The following is an 11,617-nucleotide window of genomic DNA, read 5'->3' on the forward strand; positions in this document are numbered from 1 at the left end:
ATTGGTTTATTTCATTTTTGTGGAGTAAGCACAGCTATTACTGTATATATAAATTATGATGACTTATCTGAGAAATAGAACATTTTATCATATTTTCTATTTTAAATTACAGTTTAAATTCATTAGGAGTCGGAGTCTGTGCATTTTCTCCCGACTCAGACTTCAGGCACCCAAAAATTGCCCCGACTCCCACTCAGACTCCTCGACCCTGACTCCAGAGCACTGCTTTAAAACACATCTGGTGGGAATGCCCAGTAACCCAAAAGCTTTGGTCTAGAATATATGAAAGGGTAAGCTCTGCCATAGGAAAAGAAATATACCCAGACATGTTCAACTCCTTATTGAATTACCCATTGATTAACTTGAACAAGAAAGAAAACTCATTTGTTGAAAATCAATACGGCAATCCCTAATAGCAGCACGGTGGAAGGACAAAAATCTCCCTTGGGAGAAAACAAAATAAATATTTGTATTAAGTATCTATCTAGTTTACTATTGGAAAATCCCACTGTGATGAACATTACGGAAAAGTTGTGCGCTAGCGCCATCGATTTTCGCATGGTCGTGCACAGTTCCTGTCAGTCCTGGGTAATGCACAATAGATGTCAATTTCCCTCTCTCTTACTGAGGGCAGCAGCCTTCCCCCACATCCTGTTCAGGTCAGGAAAGAATTCACAAGTGGCCAAACCCCCTGCCGAGAAGCCATTTGGTCACCCAGCTCATGTTCCCCAAGCCAGCTCAAACTGGTTGAAATTCAAAATTCCCTCCCAAACTCATAAGCTTCAGACAAAGAGAACTTTATGTATTAATTCAAAAGGAGGTTGGCACAGCAAGACAAAAATTACATTTCCTGATACCTAGAAATCAGTTCCATCGTTCACCTGAAGTATAATTTTCTAGCCATCAGGAATCCATAGAGAAACCACTTTATCCGCCATGCGTAGAGCGAATTCGTTAGACTAGGCATGTATAGCCTTGTTTAATACAGAGTCGCATGCTGCTTATGAATATGGTCTCGGATTTGCTAAGCACCAATCTTGGGCCGAGTCACACAAATTATTAATAATTGGTACATTCCTTGCTCTGAGTCTGTGGGTGGCAACCTGACTGCCAGGAGGTAACCCTGCCTTAAACACACCTACTTTCCAGGTAGCGACCGCCCCAAAACTCAGGTCAGTAAAAAGTGTTTGCGAGGAACTCCTCCCCAATTCTCCAAATTCCATCGACTAAGGAACCTCTATGCAGGCGCTAAGGAGAGCCAGCGCCTGCAGTGTTCAAAGACTTTTAACCTGAATGCCTACCTTTAAACTGGACTATTTCTTCATTCTTCAAATGGACTGCTCAGCTAGTTAAGTAAGAATTTTCTGATTTTATTCCGTTTTATTTTTAAGCTCTGTGTTTATATGTTCATAGGTGTATATAACTGTAAGTAATGCATTTTTGTTATTAAACGTTTTAAAAATAGTTTAGCGGTTATGACCTGTTGCTGAACATACACAATCGTACCTATTCTCCTGAAATCGCTACCCTGTGTTTAATAGAAGTATACACTTATAACCCGTATGAGAGAACCCGGCCCAGACATAACGATCTGACCCAGATTCTTGCATACTGCTAAGGGTTAATAGAGCGTTCTCGAAGTCCTAGTAAAATTACAGTAGCGGGCTGTGTAACTCGCTTGGTGGCAGATCTTTGAATTGTATGTGTGTGGTGAATCGGTTGGCATCAGAACGCTCCCTTCGCGAGTCAGTTCATCAAATTGCGAACGCGGGTTACCATTCGTGATGAACAAATGACCGTGTGAGAGGATTTCTGACGCTGATCGATTTACCCCATCCGCAGACCGGCCTAGCGGTCTGTGACACCCACTTCTTACATAGACACAGTCCCCCTGGTTAAATTCCAATTATGGGACTCACATAAGCCAGCAACTGGGAAAAAAAACATTTTAAATTAAGTTCTTATTCCCAGAATGGCGTTAGAGACCTAATCTCTAAACTTGCCTCCACACACACACGATCAGACAGATATCGATTGTTACTACATTTACTACACGGCACTATACATACTATGTTACCCGGACACCACTCATCACCCTATCTTGCGTTAAATTCTACTTTATAACATTCTTTCTCAACTGGAAGACTAGAAAAATGCATCTTCCAGAAGGACTTATGATGTTCCCATGTTTGTAACTGTTTTGCCATCTTTCTATGCAATTACTATTTTCAATAAACGCAATCTGAAAGTAAATGTGAGCCAAGCACCATTGTAAGCACCCAGAGCACCTCAAAGGCACATTAAACATGCATGCCAACAATGTGACTCATTAAAAAGAAAAAACTTCAATTTTAACTTTTTACATTTTAAAGTTTAGCAAAGGCCTTTATTATCCTACTTCTGCTTACTTCAAAGCCTGCCCAACCGCAGAAATTAAGGCAGATAGACTGCTGTTATTTTACTGCACACCTTAGTAGAATACAAACAAAAGCCATTATCAGCAAGAGGGTGGAGAGATTTAACACTATGCTTCAAAAGCCACAATTGCTCACACCTTCCACTGGATAAAAGGCAGCTAGAAGCGGAGGGGGTGACATGGCAACACCTATAGCTAAAGTGCAGGTTTGATCCTGCTTCATCCGGCAACAACAGCGTAATAGCATATGTGGTCAATAAAAGATCTAGGCACGTATGTGTTCACACAGAGGTACCTGGCTCTTCTACTGACCACATATGGTATTACTCAGTTATTGCTTGATGAAGCGGGATCAAATCCGCGAAACGTGTTGCATTGTCCCCTGGAGTATGTAAAACTTGTTCTAGTTGAAATGCTACATGTCTTTGATAAAAAAATTCAATAAGTGTATAAAAAATCCAATAAGTGTATATTTATTGGTTTGGGTATAAGTTATAGCGTATACAAACTATGGTGCAAAAAGTGAATTTTCCCATTTTGAAGCATCTCTGACTTTTCTGAGCACCTGTCAGGTTTCATGAGGCGCTAGAATTCCAGGATAGTATAAATACCCCCCAAATGACTCAATTTTGGAAAGAAGACATCCCAAAGTATTTACTAAGATGCATGGTGAGTTCATAGAAGATTTTATTTTTTGTCACAAGTTAGCGGAAAATGACACTTGTGACAAAAAAAAATTAAAAAAAAAGTTTCCAGGTTAGGGTCTGAGCTGATAGATGGCAGTGACAGAGGGTGATTGACAGGTGATTACAGGGTAGAATAAATGCATACAGTAAACAGGGGGGGGGGGGGGGTGATCAGTAGGCAGGCAGTTTAGGGACTAATCTAAAAAAATAGCGCTGACAGATAGTGACAGGGAGTGATTGATGGGTGATTAGAGGAGAGAACAGATGTAAACAATGCACTTGAGAGGTGATCTGACAGCGGGTCTGCGGGCGATCTGAGGGTGTGGGTGGGTGATCAGATGCCCACAAGGGGCAGGTTAGGGTCTGATCTGATGGGTAGCAGTGACAGGTGGTGACAGGGGGTGATTGACAGGTGATCAGTGGATGATTATAGGGGAGGATAGATTTATACAGTACACGGGGGGGGGGTCTGGGGAGGATCTGAGGGTGTGGGGAGGGGGTGATCAGGAGCCCCCAGGGGGCAGTTTAGGACCTAATCTCAAAAATAGTGTTGACAGATAGTGACAGGGAGTGATTGATGGGTGATTAGGGGGGTGATTGGGTGCAAATAGGGGTCTGAGGGGTGCTGTGGGCGATCAGAGGGCAGGGGGGGGGGCAGATCAGTGTGCTTAGGTGCAGACAGGGAGTGCTGCAGCCTGCCCTGGTGGGCCCTCCATCACTGGGACCACCAGGGCAGGAGGCAGCCTGTAGAATACACTTTGTATACATTACAAAGTATTATACACTTTGTAGCGGCGATCGCAGGGTTAACAACCCGCCAGTGCTTCCGATCGGCCGGCAGGTTGACGGCGTGGGTGGGAGGAGCCTATTGCCGATGGATGCACGCGCATTACAGCGCGCAATCCCCGGCGAGAGAGTCCCAGGACCTGACGCCAATTGGCGTTACGTGGTCCTGGGCATGCCACTTTGCCGCCGCCAATGTACAGTGGGCGGTCGGCAAGTGGTTAAGCAATAGTAGTTGCTTGGCTATCCTGTTGGTCCTCTGTCTCTAATCCTTTTAGCCATAGACCCTGAACAAGCACCCAGCAGATCAGGTGTTTGACATTTGTCATATCTGACTAGATTAGCTGTATGCTCGTTTCTGGTGTTATGCAGACACTACAGCAGCCAAAAAAAACATCAGGGGCTGCCCGGTTTTCCCTAAAAATGCCTATTTTGCAGCATATGTTTCCAGTCCGTAAAAAAGTATGCCCAGCTGTGGGGGGAGAGGCAGCCGACATGCTGGAGGGGTATAGCAGGCAGGACGGGGGTGGCAGCGGTCGGCGTTTTTGTAGAGTTGAGCATTTGATGCAATTGATTGGGGCAAGTTATTACATCAGTGGCAGATGGGGTGTGAAGTGGAGTATGGTGTGTTCACAGAAGCTTAATAGCTTGGGTAAAGCAAGCACAATAGTGTGTGTTTTCAGGGACATGTTTCAAGTGAGGTATGGAGCAGTGTTTGACATATTTGTATGGAAGAAAAGCAGATACCAGTGGTATGCATGGACACTGTTAGAGTGTCACAAACCATGCAAGCTGTGCAGACTAGACATGAACATGATAGGCAAGTTGTACTCAATATAAGGAGGCGCCAGAAGAATAAAAATCAGAATCAAATTAAAATGATAAAATTGTAGGTAGCAATGGTGGACTTGCTCACCTTCCAAAAATACAAGCACTGATTTGGTATAGTAAAAACCATATAATTTAATTATTACTCCTTATAAAAAAACACAACAAGTTTTGTGTGTTTTTTTATAAGGAGTAATAATTAAATTATATGGTTTTTACTATACCAAATCAGTGCTTGTATTTTTGGAAGGTGAGCAAGTCCACCATTGCTACCTACAATTTTATCATTTTAATTTGATTCTGATTTTTATTCTTCTGGCGCCTCCTTATATTGAGTACATATTGATCCACCTGGTGGATGGGTGTTGACACCCCTCTTCTTTTTTTCCTCTACGGAGAGCGACTTCTTTAACCTGAGCGAGGACAGGTCTAATCTCCTCGCCCGCGATTGAAGTGGTTGCCCCTATCGGCAACCCATACTTGTGAGTATAAACAATTTCTCTAACAATTGTGCCAACTCATAAAAACGATAACACACTATTGGGGGCTCTCGATCTCCCTTTTCTCTCCCCTTTTTTTTATGATAGGCAAGTTGGATGGAAGTATTGGGTACTGAAGGACAGTTTGTGTATGCTAAACATGCGGTGGATGGGTACGGTACAGTAATTGTGGTTATCTTGCTGTGTGGGCCTTCTGTCCATTTGATATATGTTCCTGTGAACAAAAAGTCATATGCAGAACTTCTACAAAGAAATATTACATACTTTGTAAATAGTGCTTTTATGAAATATAAAAGGGAAAAACAAAAAAGGGTAATCTTGCTTTCTACAATGCTCCTCCATTAAAGTTTTGCTGTGGGATAGCTACCATATATACTAAAGTATAGACCATGATTGTTTTGCTCCTAAAGCGAAAAATCTCTGCTTCTACTTGGGTCACTCTCAAAAGTGTCATTACCTGGTTTCTAGTGGCTCCCTTTCCTCTCCTAGACTGCTCACTGAAGTCTAGTGACCGCCATCCCTCCCTGTGATTCCCCCAATTGCAGAATACAGACAGCAGAGGCAGTGGATGAGCATCTCACTTGAGCTGGGGCAAGACACCGTCTTCCGTTGCATTGGATTCTGCTTCTAGTGTTTGTGGCTCACTCCCTGCTTCCTGCTAACGGGGGCAAAAGGTTTACTAAGAACATATGGGAAATATTAGGCCTACACCATTTTGAAAGCCCTGCAGCTCCTATATATGAAACAGCCAAGATGCAGGTTGCCCCCACCAGACCAGGTCAACGTGCTTGCAGATCCCAATCCTTTCCCTCCAGGGATTGCAGCAAAGTGGAAATCCAGAGGATGATCCAGCAAAGGCAAGATAACGTATAAAGCCCTTTTATTTAAGCACCAGCAAGAGGCAAATACAAGCATGAACAAGTGGCCAATGCATCAGAACAGCAACATTTCGGGAGGAAGTCCTCCCTTTGTCAAGCCTGCAATGCCTGACAAATCTATCAAAATTCTGCCCCTTATATAGTAGGCTCCTAAACAAACTAATCACCGAAGGGACAGCAGCGCTGGGCCGACCAGTCAGCACAAGTCAGAGAGCAAACGTGTGTACAAACCAAGGAGGACCTGATGGAGAACTGACAGCCAGCCTCCACCAATAAAAACATACTGAAGTTAAAGGAACAATCCATGCAGCTGGACGAGCCAGCGGCTACCCGGAATTGAAGTAAAACTTGTAAGCAGGGGCTGCTTATAAGTCTTAAACCACTTCCGGGTAGGGGAAAGTATTATGCAAGGGGATTGACTAAGCTGGTTCTGCATTTGAAACATTGTATAGGGGCTTGAAGCACGGTGACTTTTGTGGACTTTGTAGATAATTGTATAGTTGTATATGCCAATTTGGACCCAACGACATACTTGCTTTTTAAACAGTTACATCTGATCTAATGAGCTAATTAACACCATCTTTATGTTTTTTTTATTCTGGACCTTTCAGGACCAGGTCTATAATAATTTTTTAGATTAAAATTATCTCTATATATAATCTGCAAGTGTCCCTGCGTCCTGCTTTGTCTGTGTGTCAGTGCTTTTTTTGCACTGCGCATGTGCAGGGACGCAGACACTGAAGGCTTGCAGGGGAGGATAGGGCCACAAGCGGCGGGCGCGTACCAGGCACGCATGCGCAGTGAAAGACCTAGCCAGTTTTTAAATGGGCTAAGCTCACTAGTAGTTCTATAATATCACACTGCCATTTATTTTCACATTTTATAAAAAGCTTTCACAAAGAAAATTACCTTGATCATCATTGGATGAGCTTTCTTTGGTTAGATTTTTTTCAATGATTTCTTCCTCATCAGAAAGAACTAAAAATGCTTCACTTGGCAGACAATCAGAGACAATTTTGCTTGGAGTTCCTGCAATATCAGCTCTTTCTTCATCCGCAACACTTCCAGAACGCAAAGGAGACTTTGGGAGACACTGCAGTACATCCTCGACTGGAGCCAATTTTTCAAGAATAGGAATAATTTCATCAGTTTCCATAGAATTCAGATTTTCTACAGCAGTTCCTGGTTGTACATCCGATCCAGTTTTATCATACGAAATGTCTTCTATGAAAGAGCAATTTTGCTCTACAGTTTCTAAAGGTTGATCAACCTCCATGCTGCTGGAAGTTTCTACGTCACCAATATCCTGCTCTGCTTGAGTGTTCAATGTATCAGAGTCCTCATTTTCCCTTAAAGAGGTATAAGATTCTATCACGTCCCTATCAGGCATCAAGTCTGTCTTCTGTTTATCTACTGACTCGACATTTTCTTCCTCTCTGACACTTTCTTGGCCTTCCTCTGTGGTTTGTACTTTATCACCAGAAAGGTCCTTCTCTACCACTTTTTTTTGATAATTTTTATCCAAGCAATCCTGTTTTTCCACATGATCAAGAGTGTCAAGATTATGCAACTCTAGTTCTATCGCCTCTGTATTATTAGGCATGTTTAAACAGGAGACTTTGGCTTCACACTCTAGCTTCTTTTCTTTAACATTTTCAACAAGGCTTAAATTGACATTTAATTCCTTCTCAACACATAGGCTTTCACCTTCCACTGGAGCGTTCAACCGAGAATGTTCTGACAAGTCAGCATCACTAGAAAGACTCTCAAGCAACGGAAGTCCGTCACCTACTCTTCGGTCATTAATTTCGAATGCAGAATCAGAAAGTGGTGGATCACTGCAAATTGACCGGACCAGCAGAGCAACCCCACTGGTCTCATCTTTGCTTGCATCTTGACAAGGAATACTGTCAGATGGACTAGTTTCAGTTGGCTTCTTCAAATCACCAACTAGGTCAACATTTAAGTCCTCCTTAAGATCAAATACATTTTCATTCACAAGAGGAGTATCCTCATATTTAGTATTAATTACATCATGCAAGTCATTTCTATCCCCCAAAGAGTCCGTATTATGGACAAAATTCTTGTCTAAATCACAATTTTCATGGTTTCCATTAATCAATGTCAGCTCTGCAGGTTTCAGTAGTTCCTCTTTAGCCTTGTGTATGGTTTCTAATTGTTGGCGGTCACTAGCTTTCATAGTTTTACGAGCTTTAAAGACCTTTCTTTGTGGCTCCTCTGAAATATCCATTTTATATCTGTAAAAATAAAAAAATAAGAACTAATTACAAACATATTAAACAGTGCAATGCCAAAATTATTTCCAGAGAGGTGAATCAGGTGGTCGCTCTGCGCTCCTTATTTTAACGATCAAAATGTGATTTTGGCACATTCCAATATTTATAAAGTAGAGCCATACCAATGCTTTGAAACCACTAAGGGCCCGTTTCCACTAGAGTGAATGTGCATACGTTTCCTGCATGCAGATGCCCATAGACAATACAAGTGGATGGGACAGTTTTCACTTATCAGGATTTGAGAGTTTTTCTGTGCAGAAAAAAATCTGCACGGCAGAGTCATAAGAATTCGCATACTGATATGCGATTCGCATACAATGTATTTAATAGGAAATTCGCATGCGCTTTTGGTATGCGAATTTTCATGCAAATTCGAATACGATTTCTCATAGAAACAATGGAAACGCACACAGGCACTGCCATGGTTAAATTTGCATACATAGTCATCCGTGAAAAATTCATATGCAAATTTGCATGAAAATTCGCATACAACCACATGCGAAATTTGCATCCGCATGCAAATTTTTTCCGCGGTGATTCCCAACGCACAAGTGGAAACGGGCCCTAAAGGTTTTGTTTTGTTTTTTAAGCTCTGCTAATGTTGGAATGCTAGCAATGTCAGGAATGCACTTGTGACAGCCATGTTCTTTATTTCAGCAGCTACAGAAACATCACTGGACTTGCCATTGCTATGTTTGCGACATCTGCTAATATTTGAAAATGACACCTTGATAAAGGGGCCCCTTTGTGGTCTTGAACAACTGGGTATGCATCTACTTTTTCAATAAACATAAAATCAATACATAGTGAGTTAATCACTCATTTTAAATATTTCCATCCCTGCTGCTAGATCTAAGTGTTTAACTAAATGCAAACCAATTGTATCAGTTTCCACTGCAGCATGCCATCCAGATTCGCATTGCACTGCAATCTGGATGGCACTCCATTGAACAAATGATTGAACAAAACACTTCCTGGTTCAGGAAACCTCTCAAGTAACCTTGCAACAAACCGTGAGTCTTGTAGCAAGTATGGAACAGAGGTGCCATTAACAGGATAAAACTGTTAAAAACCTATTTAAAAGAGGAGGTAGTGGTAGACTTACCTCCCTAATAAGTAGACACCAAATTGGTTCATTTAATAGACAACAATGACAAGTATTTATACACTCCACGATGCAATGTGTTTCGCAGGATCAAACCCACTTCATCAGGCATTAACGGGGGCATTAACTGTGGAAAATCAGAGACCTATAGCTAAGAACCTGTACATAGTCATAACATTTTGATAATAGAAAATAATTCCAAAGGCATAGCTTGATGTGTGTACATTGTACAGAATTATCCACTCACAGGAAGATAGGGACATACTACAACAGGATCTGGATAGGATGGCTATATGGGCACATAAATGGCAGATGAAATTCAATGTTGAAAAATGTAAAGTCATGCATTTTGGTCGTACCAATGGTCTAGCACCATACAAAATAAATGGGATACACAGTTGGGGACATCAAACTTGGAAAAGGACTTAGGAGTACTCAGACAACAAGTTAAATAATCGTACTCAATGCCAGGCCAGCTAAAGCTAACAAAATTTTGGGATGCATTAAAAGGGAAATAAAAACTCGAAATGCTAGCATAATATTGCCCCTGTTTAACTCTCTAGTAAGGCCACATCTGGAATATGGAATTCAGTTCTGGGCACCACATTACAGGAAAGATATTGCAGTTTTAGAGCAGGTGCAGAGACTAGCAACAAAATTGATATGTGGGATGGAAAGTCTCAATTACAAAGAAAGGTTAGATAAACTTGGCTTATTTATTTAGTCTAGAGAAAAGACGTCTTACAGGGGATCTAATTAACATGTATAAATACGTCAGAGGGCAATATAAAAGCTTGGCGGATGAGCTTTGTGTCCCTAGGCCTTCACAAAGGACTAGAGGATATGATCTGCGCATGGAGGAAAAACGTTTTAGCCATTTATTTAGGAAAGGGTTCTTTACAGTACGAGTGATTAAGATGTGGAATGCATTGCCACAGGAAGTAGTCATGGCAAATTCTATATCTGCATTTAAAGAACAAGCGACACCCATGCTAACCTAGTAATAAAAAAAAAAACACATATACAAGTAAATACTACTTCTATAACAGATGTATTGTGCTATCCACGTAACGATTTCTGTGAATTTTATAAAGGAAAAGCAGAAAATCCTATTGCAGGCAGTGGCCATTTTGCTAAGCTAATGCTGACATATCCTTCCTTACTCTTGTTTTCCTCCCTCTCTTTTGCTCATTGTGTATTCATTGGCTGCCCTCCTCCCAGAGTCTTTTTCTTATTTACACATCCAGTCACCTCAGCCATGCTTGTAAACACAAGTGATCAGCTAGGCAGGGAAATAAATGGAAGAGGAGGAATATATTTTAGATAAAAAGAACTCCCAGCATTCAACTTTTTGGCACTGTTTGGCACTAGGGCCAGTGCTCCTAAAGTATGTGATAACTCCAAACCATAACAGCAGAAAGTTTTGAATGCAGGATTAGCATCTATCACTTAATACACTCAGACCAGTTGCTGTTGATATTTGATTTTTATGGTGACAATACAGCTTTAAAGGGGGCTTAGATGCTTTCCTTGCGTTGAAAGACATCTATGGCTACAATTACTAGGAATGCCCAATGATGTTGATCCAGGGATTTTATCTGATTGCCATCTTGAGTCGGGAAGGATTTTTTTCCCCTTTTGGGGCTAATTGGACTATGCCTTGTAAGGGTTTTTCGCCTTCCTCTGGATCAACAGAGATATGAGGGAGCAGGCTGGAGTTGTACTTTGTTCTCTGATTGAACTCGATGGATGTATGTCTTTTTTTCAAACCAAGTACTGTATATTCCTGCGTAGAAGACTACTTTTTAACCCGTGAAAATCATCTGAAAAGTCAGGAGTCGTCTTATACGCCGGGTGTCATTGATGCCGAGTGAGACGCCCTATTCTATTACCGAGTCTCAGATCTCGCTGCTGAGAACTGCAGTGAAACGGGGCAGGTGCATATGTGCGAGATCTGAGAGGCAGAGATGGACGTAAATAGGATACAAGGGCAGGCCAGAAGGGTGAAAGAGGTGCGTTTTATGGGCACAGCACGATCTATTCTTCCATACCTCTCTGATAAACAGGGAGACTGAGAGCTGACCAATCCACTTCGGGAGAGGGAAAGTTTATCAATCCAAGCAG

At 41.7% G+C, this 11,617-nt stretch overlaps 1 protein-coding gene across 1 annotated transcript in view; it reads right to left on the reverse strand.

The window, feature by feature from the left end:
* Positions 1–8,353, reverse strand: part of LOC137543853 (activating transcription factor 7-interacting protein 1-like) — a gene marked incomplete at its 3' end in the record, with an annotated part of 69,387 nt that extends 61,034 nt beyond the window's left edge. Inside the window, exon 1 of the mRNA XM_068264925.1 lies at positions 7,001–8,353. Within this exon, the coding sequence (XP_068121026.1) occupies positions 7,001–8,342 (1,342 nt within the window). The remainder of the gene's footprint in view (positions 1–7,000) is intronic.
* Positions 8,354–11,617: the final 3,264 nt, after the last annotated feature.

This window comes from Hyperolius riggenbachi, unplaced genomic scaffold (assembly GCF_040937935.1).
Source record: "Hyperolius riggenbachi isolate aHypRig1 unplaced genomic scaffold, aHypRig1.pri scaffold_248, whole genome shotgun sequence".
Lineage (NCBI taxonomy): Eukaryota > Metazoa > Chordata > Amphibia > Anura > Hyperoliidae > Hyperolius > Hyperolius riggenbachi.